The 12,767-nt window shown below is 31.7% G+C and overlaps 1 protein-coding gene across 1 annotated transcript; it reads left to right on the top strand.

Moving 5' to 3' along the window:
* The first annotated feature begins 8,403 nt into the window (after positions 1–8,403).
* Positions 8,404–10,238, top strand: LOC125810172 (dof zinc finger protein DOF2.5-like). Its single transcript, XM_049489697.1, has 3 exons — positions 8,404–8,589; positions 8,946–9,157; positions 9,477–10,238. Exons 1-3 carry the CDS (start codon positions 8,563–8,565, stop codon positions 10,081–10,083), a joined length of 846 nt encoding a protein of 281 aa, XP_049345654.1. The 5' UTR covers positions 8,404–8,562; the 3' UTR covers positions 10,084–10,238.
* The last annotated feature ends 2,529 nt before the right edge of the window (positions 10,239–12,767 follow it).

Raw genomic sequence — 12,767 nt, 5'->3', positions numbered from 1 at the left:
AAACAAGACTAGAAGCAAAGGGTTAGGTAGAGTGAGGTAGGAATTTCTTTTAAAAAATAATATCAAATTCTTTTTTTGGATGAGGGAGAAATGAAGTAAGAATTTTTTCAAAAAACTTATTATAGAGTAATTTTAAAAAAAAATATTTTTTTAATTAAGTGTGTTGAGGGGGGGGGGGGTTGATGGGGGGTACAGACGCACAGTGCGAGGAGGTGGTGGAGTGTGAAAAATGTTTTAAGCTGTTTAAGAATAAAATAAATGAATATAAATAGTGATACTTTAATCTAAAAATTTTAACTAATGCTTACTCTGTCTCAATTTATGTGACATATTTCATTTTTTGAGATTCAAATAGTTTAAGTTTGACCGGAAATTTGCACATAAAATCTTCAATTTTAACTATGTGGAAATTACTAGAAGTCACAATAAATATTTAAAAGGTATATATAAAAATTATGGTCAAGATAAACTTGTTTGAATCTCAAAATCCAAAATGTGTCACATACATTGGGACGGAGGGTGTCACGACCCAAAAGCCAAAGTCATGATGGTACACACCCCGAGAACCCCAAAAATGGTGTGTAAGCCAAAAGAAATAACACATATGAGACTCCCAAAGGGAAGTCAATCCACAAACAATAGAAAATAACAAAGAAATTCTCAAAACCTGGTAGCATAAGTATATGAAACATCTAATATATTTCTAGAATCTGAAATACATCTCAAGTCTTTGAAAGGAAAGTTTAAGACTTTAAATGATAGATAGAGACCTATGACGATCCAGAAAGTAGGATCTCACACAACTCCAAAAGAGAGAAATTTGATGGATCCAATCAACCGGAACGAGGATGTCACGACCCAGGGGTACCCCCTAGATGTAACAAGGCGTACTCAACCCCGAATGGTCTCATACAAGCCCCTTAGCATATCATAACATAAGATAAAATAAATGATGCGGAAATTTTAAAACTTTATCCATACAATCAAAGTCTTTTATAAAAGCAAGCGGAAGTCTAGACTTGTCTCATTATGGCCATCTATTACAATACTTGAATCAAAATAGGGTCACAACCCTTTCATCATAATCCGAAAATGAAATAGTAGAAAGAAACTACAAATGACTCATCCGTCCTCGAATCATGAGGACTCACCAAAAAATGCACTAAGTATGATAGTCATGCATAAAAACCTTGAAAACATGCAAAAAGGGACATTTTAGTTGGATGCATTCATTTTGCTAAGTTAAACCATTATTTTGAAAAGAGTGTAAAAACACAAGTCCTAAGCATAATCTCCAACATAGACATAATATGATCATAAGTCAACATAAGGCATAATCCAATAGCATAGGAGATACCACATATTCATAAACATAGTCCATACTTCAATCCTTATAAACATAAGAGAAACTTCATAAGTAACCTTCAAGTCATACTTGTGCAATGCATAGATGAGACCCCATAATTCCACCCATGCTAAGTACCACTTTTTGGTCGTCATACCTTTTTACACATCATTACATAAACCATCATAACATAAAAGGAACATGCCACAACTACCCTCAAATCATACTTGTGCAATGCATGAATAAGATTCCATAATCCTACCCATGCTAAGTAAAGCTTCTTAAGTAACCATGGTTCATAATTCATATTCTTGTTCATAGTGGGAATAGGCCATAACTGACATAGACCATATGACCTTAACATGAAATCCGGTGTTAGCCACACCGAAAAGGATTGTCCTACTTGCCTAAGGTAAGACTATCATCATATTAGCTTTTAGGTGGATCCACTAGCTAAATAACCTATGGGGGCACATAGTTTATGGGATAAGGAGATTGCTACTAGAAACCCGACCATACTAGGGAGAGCTTCCACCTCACAATATCCACTCAATGCTAAACATTTAATTCCCACGGAGTAGTTAATTTTCTATTAACATCATTACTCATGAAAGGGTGCACTTGGCCTACCGATTCAAGGTACATCATTAGAATAACTCATTGACTCCTCGTGAAAGGGGTGCCATTGGCCTACTGATTCAAGGTATATCAATCAAGATAGCTCTTTAATTATACATGAAAGGGTGCCCTTAGCCTACTGATTCATTTAGGTGAGAAACGTTTTTCAACCTTAGAATCTTTATTATGTGAGAAAACCTTTCACATTAAGTTCATTATAAGTTCATGAGAGAAGCCTTTCAATCGATCACAACAACATTACCACAATCATGGACACTTCATTCGTAGTCATGCATAACTGTGTATATGAGAATAACCTTTCAATCAACACAACAATTAGATCATAATCATGTTCACTGTACTCTCAAAGTGTTCACAAAACACATACATAAGTCTCATAATCATGCATAATTCTCATACTTTACCCTTCAAGGATACGAGATCATATTCAATCAACACATCTAGAATTACTACATTAGACATGGATAATATCATAACTCAAATAATCAATTCACTACATTCACAATTCTATAATATTCTACTTGCATCAATCAATACCCACACTTTAAGATCCAATTTGGGAAAATAGGGGAAATTCATGGATTCTTGGGGAATTCATCATAAAACCATATAAAATCATCAATTTATCCATAATAAAACATAATTCAATCATTAAAAATGAATTTGAAAGTAATCCATGAGATTGAAGTCAAACCCTAGCTTTTGGGATTTTTTACTTCAAAATTGGGGGTTTTGAAGGGGCTCCATGGGTGAAGGCTACCCATGGATGAAGAGATACCATACCTTATTGAAGAATTCCCACGAATTTGAGGAGAAAAGCTTAATTATTCAACCCTAGCTTCACATTTCTTCTTCTTCCTTGGAGTTCTAGAGAGAGAATATTTGGAGAGGGTTTGGTTTTGATTTGGGGATTTAGAAATTATGATTTAGATAAGTTAGTTTAGGGGTCTAAAATACTTATATAGGTGTTTAAAATAGGCTTAAAACGACATCACTTAATATTTAATTAAAAAGAAAAACCCCAAAAGACCCTTAAAGTCAATTGCCAAAAGGCAGTTTCAGTGACCACCCACGACCCCACTACCACGGTTTGTGAGTGGACTCACGTTGCGTGCTGGTGGTCCGTAGGTTGGATCCTGCAACTAGTTTTCTAGGGCCTTGACCCACGACCCCCACCCAAGGGGCATGGGTCAGCCTACTGCCTGTGAGTCCCCTTTCGTGGGTGGACTGTTTTGGGCCTTCTGGTCCTCCTCAAGGACCCTTGGTTGGTCTTTGGGGAGTCGTATTTTGACGTTTGAACACAAAAACATATATATTGAGTATCAAAAGTTATTTATGACTCTACCCCTTACGTTAGGCTCTAGTTTAGTCTACTAGTTTTCAGAATGTTACAGAGAATCACCCTGACTAGGTACTGCATCAAAAGGTTAACAAAAGTAGGGGGTGAGTACAATCCACATGTACTCAGTAAGTTAGACTGACTGAATATAAGCAACTAAACAAACTTAAGAAATAAACTAGGAAACGCTTCCACCTGCAGGCAAAAAAGTCTTATTCTGACATCGATGTCGCCAATTTATATAGAACGACATGAATAATGTATACACACAGGAGTACATGTATAATTTAAATCGACATATAAGCAAATTACACAACACAATAAAGTTGGTCAAGTGATGTAATGAGATGATGAAATGATGTGGTGATATCAAAGACGTCGTACAATATGTCGTATACACTTTACCGAGCAATTAGCTTCCAAACAAAGACCCACGGGGGACTTGTAGCCCATATATTGATCTCATAATCTCAATATCTTATCAACTTGTCACCTAGCTCGTGGTTAATGATAAAAGTAAGGTGTCCTATTTTCTTTCTCAAAAAGATAGTATTTCTCCACTTTCTCGTATTTCCATGAACAACGATATGTTGCATGATGATGACTGCATCACAACATATACAACACAAGGCATAATCATTTCATCAAGAGTTTTCAAATAGTATCAAGTTCTCAAACTCAACAAGCTATGAAACATATTCTCAAATGATAGAGCTAGTCGAGGAAATAATTTGAATTCAACTTTTACCACTTAGAAAGCGTTAATTTTATTTTTAAGATGTTCAAAAATTTACTCAAGCCCCTAACTCGGTCATCTCAATGTCAAATATAAAGATAGGTCACACAACCCTTCACTCAAGCAATTACTCGAATATCACAAAATTTCCGCAACAATTACAGATATCACACAAGCCTCCACTTATGCTAAGCATCACAATTAGGCATCATACGAACTAAACAAGAAGGACAACATATATCAACTTCTAAGACTTATGCTACTACTCATTTCGCAGTTGACTTCCTAAGAAAGGTTAATTACTCATCTCAATGTAATATAGGGATAGCCAAACATACCTCAATATTGAAACATCACTCGAACAATTCTATCGGAGCACTTCATCAACCACACAATCACCGAAACAATCCTTAACTATCAAGAGTGGAAATAGTTTATCAAAAAGACTCCAATGATACCCATATTGATATGATTTGAAATCAGAGATTAATTAGTCAAAATATCACTTTGGAAATTAAAATGCTGAAATCAAATTTTTAGCTGAAAATCAAATTCTACAAGTAAAGAGGGATTCATGGTTGAAAACCCCATTAAAATCGGTAAAGAAACAAGCTCCAAATAAAAAAATAATAATCTACTTTCATCCTCAAGGGAAAGACCCCCAAAACCCACATTGAAATCAATATTTAAAAGGTGTTTTGGTTGCTTAAAATTAAAGGAAATGATAAGGAGTTGGTAGAGGAACTTACCCACACAAATTTCACTAAGAAAAACTTTTAAGAATCCCCTCTCCTCACCTGAAATCGAGATAAAATGGGAAGAATCCCGAAATTGGCCGGCAAAAAAGGGTCTCAGAGTCGTAAAAGTGACACCATGTTCGCAAAAGCGAACCCCAAATAAATTTTTGACCTTCGCTTTCGTGAAAGACCACTTGACCTTTCACGAAAGCGAATTAGTTTCACAAACGCGAACCTCGCGAAAGCGAAGCTCCCTTCACGATCGCGAGGTCAATAGATTCTAGAAAAACAACCCACTTTCAAATCATTGAATGGACCCTCGAAATTCGTTCAGGGTTCAATAAAAGTAAATTGGACATGCTATCCCACTAAACTCGACATTCTAGACTCAATGAAATCTTTGAATTTTCAAAAAGAGGTCAAATGATGGAATTACCCTCACGGACCACTCTTAAGTCTTAAAACTCAACTTCTCACTCAAATGCTCAAAACTCAAACCAACGTCTCGAAATTTTTACTAACCATCTAACTAGCTCAAATTTGATGTTCCGGACGTGCTAGAACTGGCGGAATTTCCATCCGATACTCAAAACTGAAAATGTTGATCAAAGTCAATCCTATCAATAATTCTTAACTCAAGAGGGGTCAAATCACCAAAAACTCACCCGATCTCATCTAGAACCACACCAATCATTCCCAAAACACAAACTAAGCATGAAAATGCTAAGGGGAAGAGCAAAATGGTCGTTCCACATTTAAATTCAAATTCACAAGAAAAGGAACATTACAAAGGTAGCAGTAATAATCTTTTTAATTTATTTCAAGATGAAATGTTTTGTTAATGTGGAGTGTGATCATATGACAATTTTTTAAAAATAAAAGAGAGAATGTAGCAGCGAGAATGTATTAAAAAAGAGAGATGTGTTTCTTAAAATAATGAGTGATTGTTCAGATATATAAAACTCACACTCCCAATAGTTCAAATATAAAACTAAAATAGAAACAATAATTTAAGTATTTTGTTTACATTTCACTCTTTAATTTATTGAAAGGAAAAAACAAAGGTTCTTGGAAATGTCTTCATCACCTATTCACTCCTTTCTATCACGCACTGATTGGTCCCATTTCATTTCTCTTGTCTGTTTAAAGCAATTACTACAATGCAGGGGTAGCGACTGGTTTTTTTATCCGATATCCGTATTAGAGTTCGATTAATTTAGATTTACGTCATATTGTATTTTTTTGCTTTTGATAACATTGCTTAATACTTGTGGCTGGTGGGAGATGACAAATATTTCGTAAAATTAATTAGTCGAGATGTACGAAAGTTGATCCAGACACCATGATCATAAAAAAAGGTAAATGATATTGCAAATTGTGAGTAGAAACAAAAGCAAAATAGTGGTAAGTTGATATGGTTGGTATAAAACTCTTGATGTCTTTTTTCATAATAAGATGGTAAAGAATGCTTTAGACAATAGTAAAGGGAAACATTGAAAAGGACATATTGACATTGATATTGTGTGATACTTGTTAATGAAGTGATTACATATATTTTTTAACAAAAAGAAGAAAAAGAGAAACAAAAGATAGAACATTTGGATCAAGTTGCCAAAAGTGACAAAAGGACGTGAACATGCAAACAATTGAGTGTTTCTAAGGATTGAACATAATCTTCCCAACTAGTAAGGAAATGTTGTTGCCAAAAAGTTTCAAATATCATTAACAATACAAAAAAAAAGGTGATTTAGTGTTTGCCAAGTAAACTAGCCTTTTAAATACCTAATTAATATGTCTTTCTCGATATAAGATCAACAACTTTATTATAAAGCTACAAACTAGGAGTAAAGAAACTTAGAAGGCGGAAGAAATTGACGACACTTTAAATTTGTCAGTAAATTTTTTTATAGGCATAACTGTTAATTAGTGCTATATACCTGTAGTACTTTATCTTTTATATATTCTCTCATTCATATATTAATTGATTTTTAAGGTTGACACTCGTTAAAAACTGATTTTCATAGTATTAATTAAAAGGTTATTTGATTAAATTATCTTTTTATATACTAAAAAGTATTAAAAGACCTTTTAGAACTATTTTCAAATCATTATTAGATAAGGGTAAGTCGGACAACAATTAAACTATTCTTTGTTTTTCATAAATTAATGAGAAATTTCACAAGACACAACATGCAACAATACTTTCAATAATTACATATTATGTCTTAGTTTAAAGTTGAATACGATGTATTTGTCTTTGTTTTTCACAATTTGAATTTTAAGTTCTATACTTGTATCTAATACATAAATACATATGTCTATGTGTATGTTGTATTCTTTTTATACTGATGTGTATCTATTTATACATGATCTAGAGAGTTATAAGCTAAGCTAACACTGTGATGTTTTGATAATTTTTATTTTTTTTTAATGACAGGGAAACTCGCAATCGCTACTCTTTGGGTGCGCACAGGTAAAACCCCCACTCCTATGCAATAGCTCGCAAACCACATAGGAGAGGTAATCCACACTAGGTAAGCCTGATGCGACGAGCTTGATCCATAAGACAATCCCCTTGCTTTCGCTGGCAAGGGATTTCAAACTTGAGACCTCCAACATGAAAGTCCCAAGCTCAGATTAACCAAGGTAACTAACATATGCAAGACTCAAATATATGATACATGTCTCAAATAAAAATTGATAGTGATTATGACAAAAAATTACTAAGAATCAAATCCTTAACATGTCTACTACAAAAAAATGTTATCAAAAGTATCTATGCACAAATAAAGCTTCTCACTGATATTATTAAAGACATTCACACATAGAGAGAAGAGAGCATACAAAGAGGTTAATATTCAATGTGTCTTGTGTGTGTGTTTTGTTTATCGAGTTGTAACCTATAATTATAACTCAAATTTGATTATCGAGTTGTAACCTAAAATTATAACTCAAATTTAATACTTCCTCTGTCCCTAATTACTTGTCCAGATTTTCTTTTTTAGTTGTCCCTAATTACTCGTCCATTTTGACAAATTCAAAAAAGACAATAGTTTTTTACCTATTATACCCTCAATTAATTACTTTGAAAAAGATAGAACTTCTTGAAAATCTCAAGTTTTTAATTCATCCACTTCATAATTAATAGGGGTAAAATGATAAATTCATTATGTAATTATTGTTTTATTTATAAGGAACCAATACACAACTATCTAATGGAAATCCAAATTTAAGGCACTTAGTCTCTCTTAATAGGTGTGCCAATTTAAAAAATAGACAAGTAATTAGGACGGAGGGAGTAATAATTTGGAAGAAAAATCTTACAAAGTAGGCCAACATTTTTCAATATTCCAGAGAAGTTTTTCCACATAATTTAACAATACGCTATACATATTATATTATTTATTATATTATTAAATTATAAATAAGAGAAAGGAGAAGTAAAAATGAAATGACAAAAGAAGATTTAAGAATCAGAAGACCCCCATCATATGGTCAAAAAGTAGAAAGCCACCACAGGGCATCCATTCATAATTCCACTCACAAGGCTTAAAATAAGATTATTGATGAAATTTCACACCCAAAAATAACAATAAAGTATAGTGATTTCACAAGGTGTAGTCAAAAAGTAAACCAACCCCATAAAAGCCAACTCACAAACAACTCAAAAACATTCTTTCTTCCTTTAAACAAAGGACAAAGCAGGTGATCTTTTTTTGTTCTTGAGAAGACATCATCTTATATTGCTTTTCTTCTCTCACTTTTTATGGATACTACTACTCAATGGACACAGGTTGGTACAAAATTATGTTCATTAAATTACTTGTGGATATATGAATTCTTTGCTCAACAACTCTTTTTTTCTTGTTAGATAATTTTATCTTCTTGAAATGATGTTCAAAAATTGAATTTTTATTTTCAATCTATGTTCATATTATTTACACATGAAAATAGTGCACTTTTTTCTTAGTTCCCCCTTTATTACACACATGATATGATTAGGAGATAAAGCTTAGGGAAAAAGTTGTTCTTAGTAATTATTATTTGTCCACTTTTTTAGTTTCCTTTAGTTTAATTTCAAAGGTGAAATTAAAGTAGTTGTAATCCATCTTTTTGTTTCACTTTTTGTGTGAATTGTGTAATTTTCAGGATATTGGACTTGTAACATCCAATATGGCTACACAAATAGCTCCACCTAATGTTACATGTTCAAGAACATCTTCTACAATGGAGAAAAAAGTCAGGCCACAAAAAGATCAAGTTGTAAATTGTCCAAGGTGCAATTCAACAAATACCAAATTTTGTTACTACAACAACTATAGTCTTACTCAACCAAGATACTTTTGCAAGACTTGTAGAAGGTATGATTCATGAAGTCTGTGATCGTCTCACTTATAAACTTAAATTGTTAAAGATATACTTTTTTTGTTACTACTAATTAAATTGTAGTAGTAATGGGGCCGGTTCAATTGAAAATCTTTGTCAAAAAATTTCACTATGTAAAAATAAAATAAAAATAATTCATTTTGTTATTATTGAATTCCCTTGACAGAGGGGAAGATTCTAGTTTAGCGGTAAAAATGGTTCAAAAGTTACTTTAAGTGTGACATTATTGTTTAATTTTCTTTTTTTCTAAATTCAAATTTCTGAGTTCGTCACTGAGTTATATCTCATCAACAGGTATTGGACAGAAGGTGGTACACTAAGAAATGTTCCAGTTGGAGGTGGTTCAAGGAAGAATAGAAGATGTTCAATATTATCATCATCATCATCATCATCATCATCATTATTATCATCTTCTCAAAAGCTTCTTGATCTAAACCCTAATCCAAGTCTTAGTTCTCTTCAAAATCCTAATTACAATCTTAATCTTGGAAGTAACCAAGATCTTAATCTAGGGTTTCCATCTATTAACATACATGATCATAATAATTACTTTCGTGGCATGCCACAATTTCTTGAATTTCCTAAAATGGACAAGGGCAATAATGGAATCGATCATTTTTCAACTTCAACTTCAAATACTACTCCAGTTTCAGCTCTTGATCTTCTTCGAACGGGGATTGCTTCAAGAGGTTTAAGTGCATTTATATCTTCATCATCACCAGCAACACCAGATTTAAACGCGTTGTACACATCAAGTGAAGTTCAAGAAAATGGTGCAAAAATGATGTTCCCATTTGGATGTTTGAATAATCATAATAATAGTGAGAGTAAAGGGCAAGAGAATTCATCAAGTGTTGGATATTGGAATGATGGAATGTTAGGTGGAGGAGGAACATGGTGAATAAGGAATTGAAAGAAAATATTGTGCAAAAATCTCACTTTGTAATTGTTTTTTTTTTTTGGGATGTTGTTATATTGTTTTTTTTTATCATGGGACATGCTTTGATCATTAATTTGTTTGGAACTAGATAGAAGATAGATCTAGTTTCCTTGTTATTCACTTTACTCTTTGATAAGTGTTTCTAATGTGTGGATCATAACAACTTTTTTCTTGTTTGTTCTATATACTCTCAACTATGTAAATATCATTTTTTCCCTTTCTTTCTGATCGGTTAAGTTTTTAGATGAGATGATAATACAACTTCAATAATATGGTATCCAAGCAAGGAGAACTCCTGAGTTGGAATCTCAGGAAGGCGTATTGAAGACATAATTACGTAAATAAAATATGCACTTTCTAATAGATTATATTAATTTTAGATGAGATGGTCACAGTCCAACTTTATAGGCTATTGCCTCGCATATGTTTCATTTTACCATTTCTTGGTAAGTGGCACAAAAATAACAATAATGATATATTCAATGCAATTTTATAAGTGAAATATGAAGATGATAAAGTATACATCGATCTTACTCTAATTTTGAGTGATTAAAAATTTATTTATGATAGACCTTAACTCAAGGAAAAACATTTCAAAAACAAGTAGAAAAAGGAAATTTGCCAAAGTAAAAAAGCCATAACAAAGTGAAACTACTACATACATAAATCATGACAAAACATTCTGAAACAAGGAACAATAATTACAAAATTTATAAGCAGCATATAGTTTTATATATTATAAGATGGATAATTTTTTTTTTTTTGACATAATAGATTAAGCGTGAAGAAAAAGAAAACAGATCAAAGTCATTTCTTTTTATAATAAATTAAAAAAATAAAATGGTTGGCATTATTGGTTTGATCTGTCACCTTTTTTTTCCATCTCGTGCTTGTAATCAGTTTGTGAGGTGGACTACACGAGTCATTTTTCTATAAAGGGGCATATATACACCTTATTTTTATGATTTAAAGGAGATATACTTTTTGATATATATATAATGTAGTAAATGATATACATTTATCTTTTTCATTAACAGATTTATATTTATTGAAAATTCTTGAAAACTAATTTAAGTTCAAAAATGTTATGACTTAAAAAAAAAAATAACTCACCTGTTTTTTTTTTTTTTTTTTTTTTTTGTGATACTGGATGTTCATTTGGGTTTGGTCTAGAGAGGTAAAGAAAAATAGGTGAGGTAATTTTTCAAAATAATGTGGCATTTTGGGATTAAAAATCATTTTAGAATTTTTTTTTAAAAAATTGTAGAAAATATAGATTTGTTAATGAAAATGGTAAATATACATCATTTTGTTATACACATTAAATTTTCAACAAAAACTATATCAGCTTTAAAATTACAAAATTAAATAATACTATTTATCCCTTTTCCCTAATTATAATTATAAAGGCTTTTGTTTGGAATAATTCGACAAGTTATACATGATTCTAGTATCGATGCTGACAAGGAGGGAGCAACTTTTCAATATCGGATAGTTTAACTCTAGTAGGTTACTCAACTAGTATTTTAGTTGATTGTAATGCTTCTAGCCACCGGTATTCTGACTCCTTTTCAATCAAAAAAGAAAAAGGAATATTTTGCAATGTAATAGTAATAGCTTACATGACTCTCGGAATTTGTTAAAAATATTTGCCAAATAATGACAAATTGTAAGTACTATTTTAGTGAAATCAAGATTTTTAATTATATTATTTATTAAAATCTAATTGTCGAATTTAGTACATGGCTCTTGAATTCCAAACAGTTATGGAGGCATTTGTTTATGAAATGTGCTTTTTAATTTATGAAATGATTTTTTTGCAAAAAACATGTTTGTTAATATATACTATTATTTTTTCCAAGAGATTTTTAATTTTAACAAAATGCAGTAGGAAATCCCGATGGCTTTCGTCTTATAGCTATACTTACGAGTAGAGTTGCGTATCGGTCATTTTAAAGTTTATCAGTTCGACTTATTGATTATGGGTTTGTAGACATGCTAAACCATTATAGAACAATTAAGATATTAACTTATCAGTTATCGATTATCGGTCTAACCGTTAAGATTTGACACAAAATAAAACATTGAAAATCACTTTAAAACAATGTGATAGAATGAACTATGCACAGAAGTTGACAAATTGCATCTGGCTCAAAAGCAACACTGTTACATTGAATGATCGAAAGTTTGAGACAACTAGAAATAAAAGTATGAAACTAAGCTCTAAGTCAAAGATTTTATATACGAAATGGTACGTATAAGTATAATTATTTAATTTACTATCGGATAATTGGTTAATCCGTTAAAGACCGATAATCCAAAATCGCTAATAACTCATTAATGTTAAACCAATAATAACTTTTTTTCTGTTCAAATTATCGATTTTTATTCAATTTTGAATCGCCCTACGCACTAGTATGTTGTACGAATATATTCACTTTTTTGAATATTTAGTGGATAAGTATTTAATCATTCATTAAATTTTTTTAAAATAAAATACATTGACCATAATAATTTGGGTTTGAAATTGCTCTGTTTTTTAAATCTTGAAAAGTAAATTTCATTAAAGAAAACTGTATAGAGCGGTTGAAATATAATCAAGTAGCCAAGAGGACCTTTTTCTTGAATGATGAGGTCTAGTCCAC

This window comes from Solanum verrucosum, unplaced genomic scaffold (assembly GCF_900185275.1).
Source record: "Solanum verrucosum unplaced genomic scaffold, falcon-dt-bn FXZP01000281.1, whole genome shotgun sequence".
Lineage (NCBI taxonomy): Eukaryota > Viridiplantae > Streptophyta > Magnoliopsida > Solanales > Solanaceae > Solanum > Solanum verrucosum.
This window is presented reverse-complemented; position numbering and strand designations above follow the sequence as displayed.

Bases quoted from the DNA above. Each gene is read 5' to 3' on its own strand.
- LOC125810172 (XM_049489697.1), top strand. From the start codon at position 8,563: ATGGATACTACTACTCAATGGACACAG. The intron at 8,590-8,945 runs GTTGGTACAAAA...TGTAATTTTCAG, and splicing joins CTACTACTCAATGGACACAG to GATATTGGACTTGTAACATC. The intron at 9,158-9,476 runs GTATGATTCATG...TCTCATCAACAG, and splicing joins TTTTGCAAGACTTGTAGAAG to GTATTGGACAGAAGGTGGTA.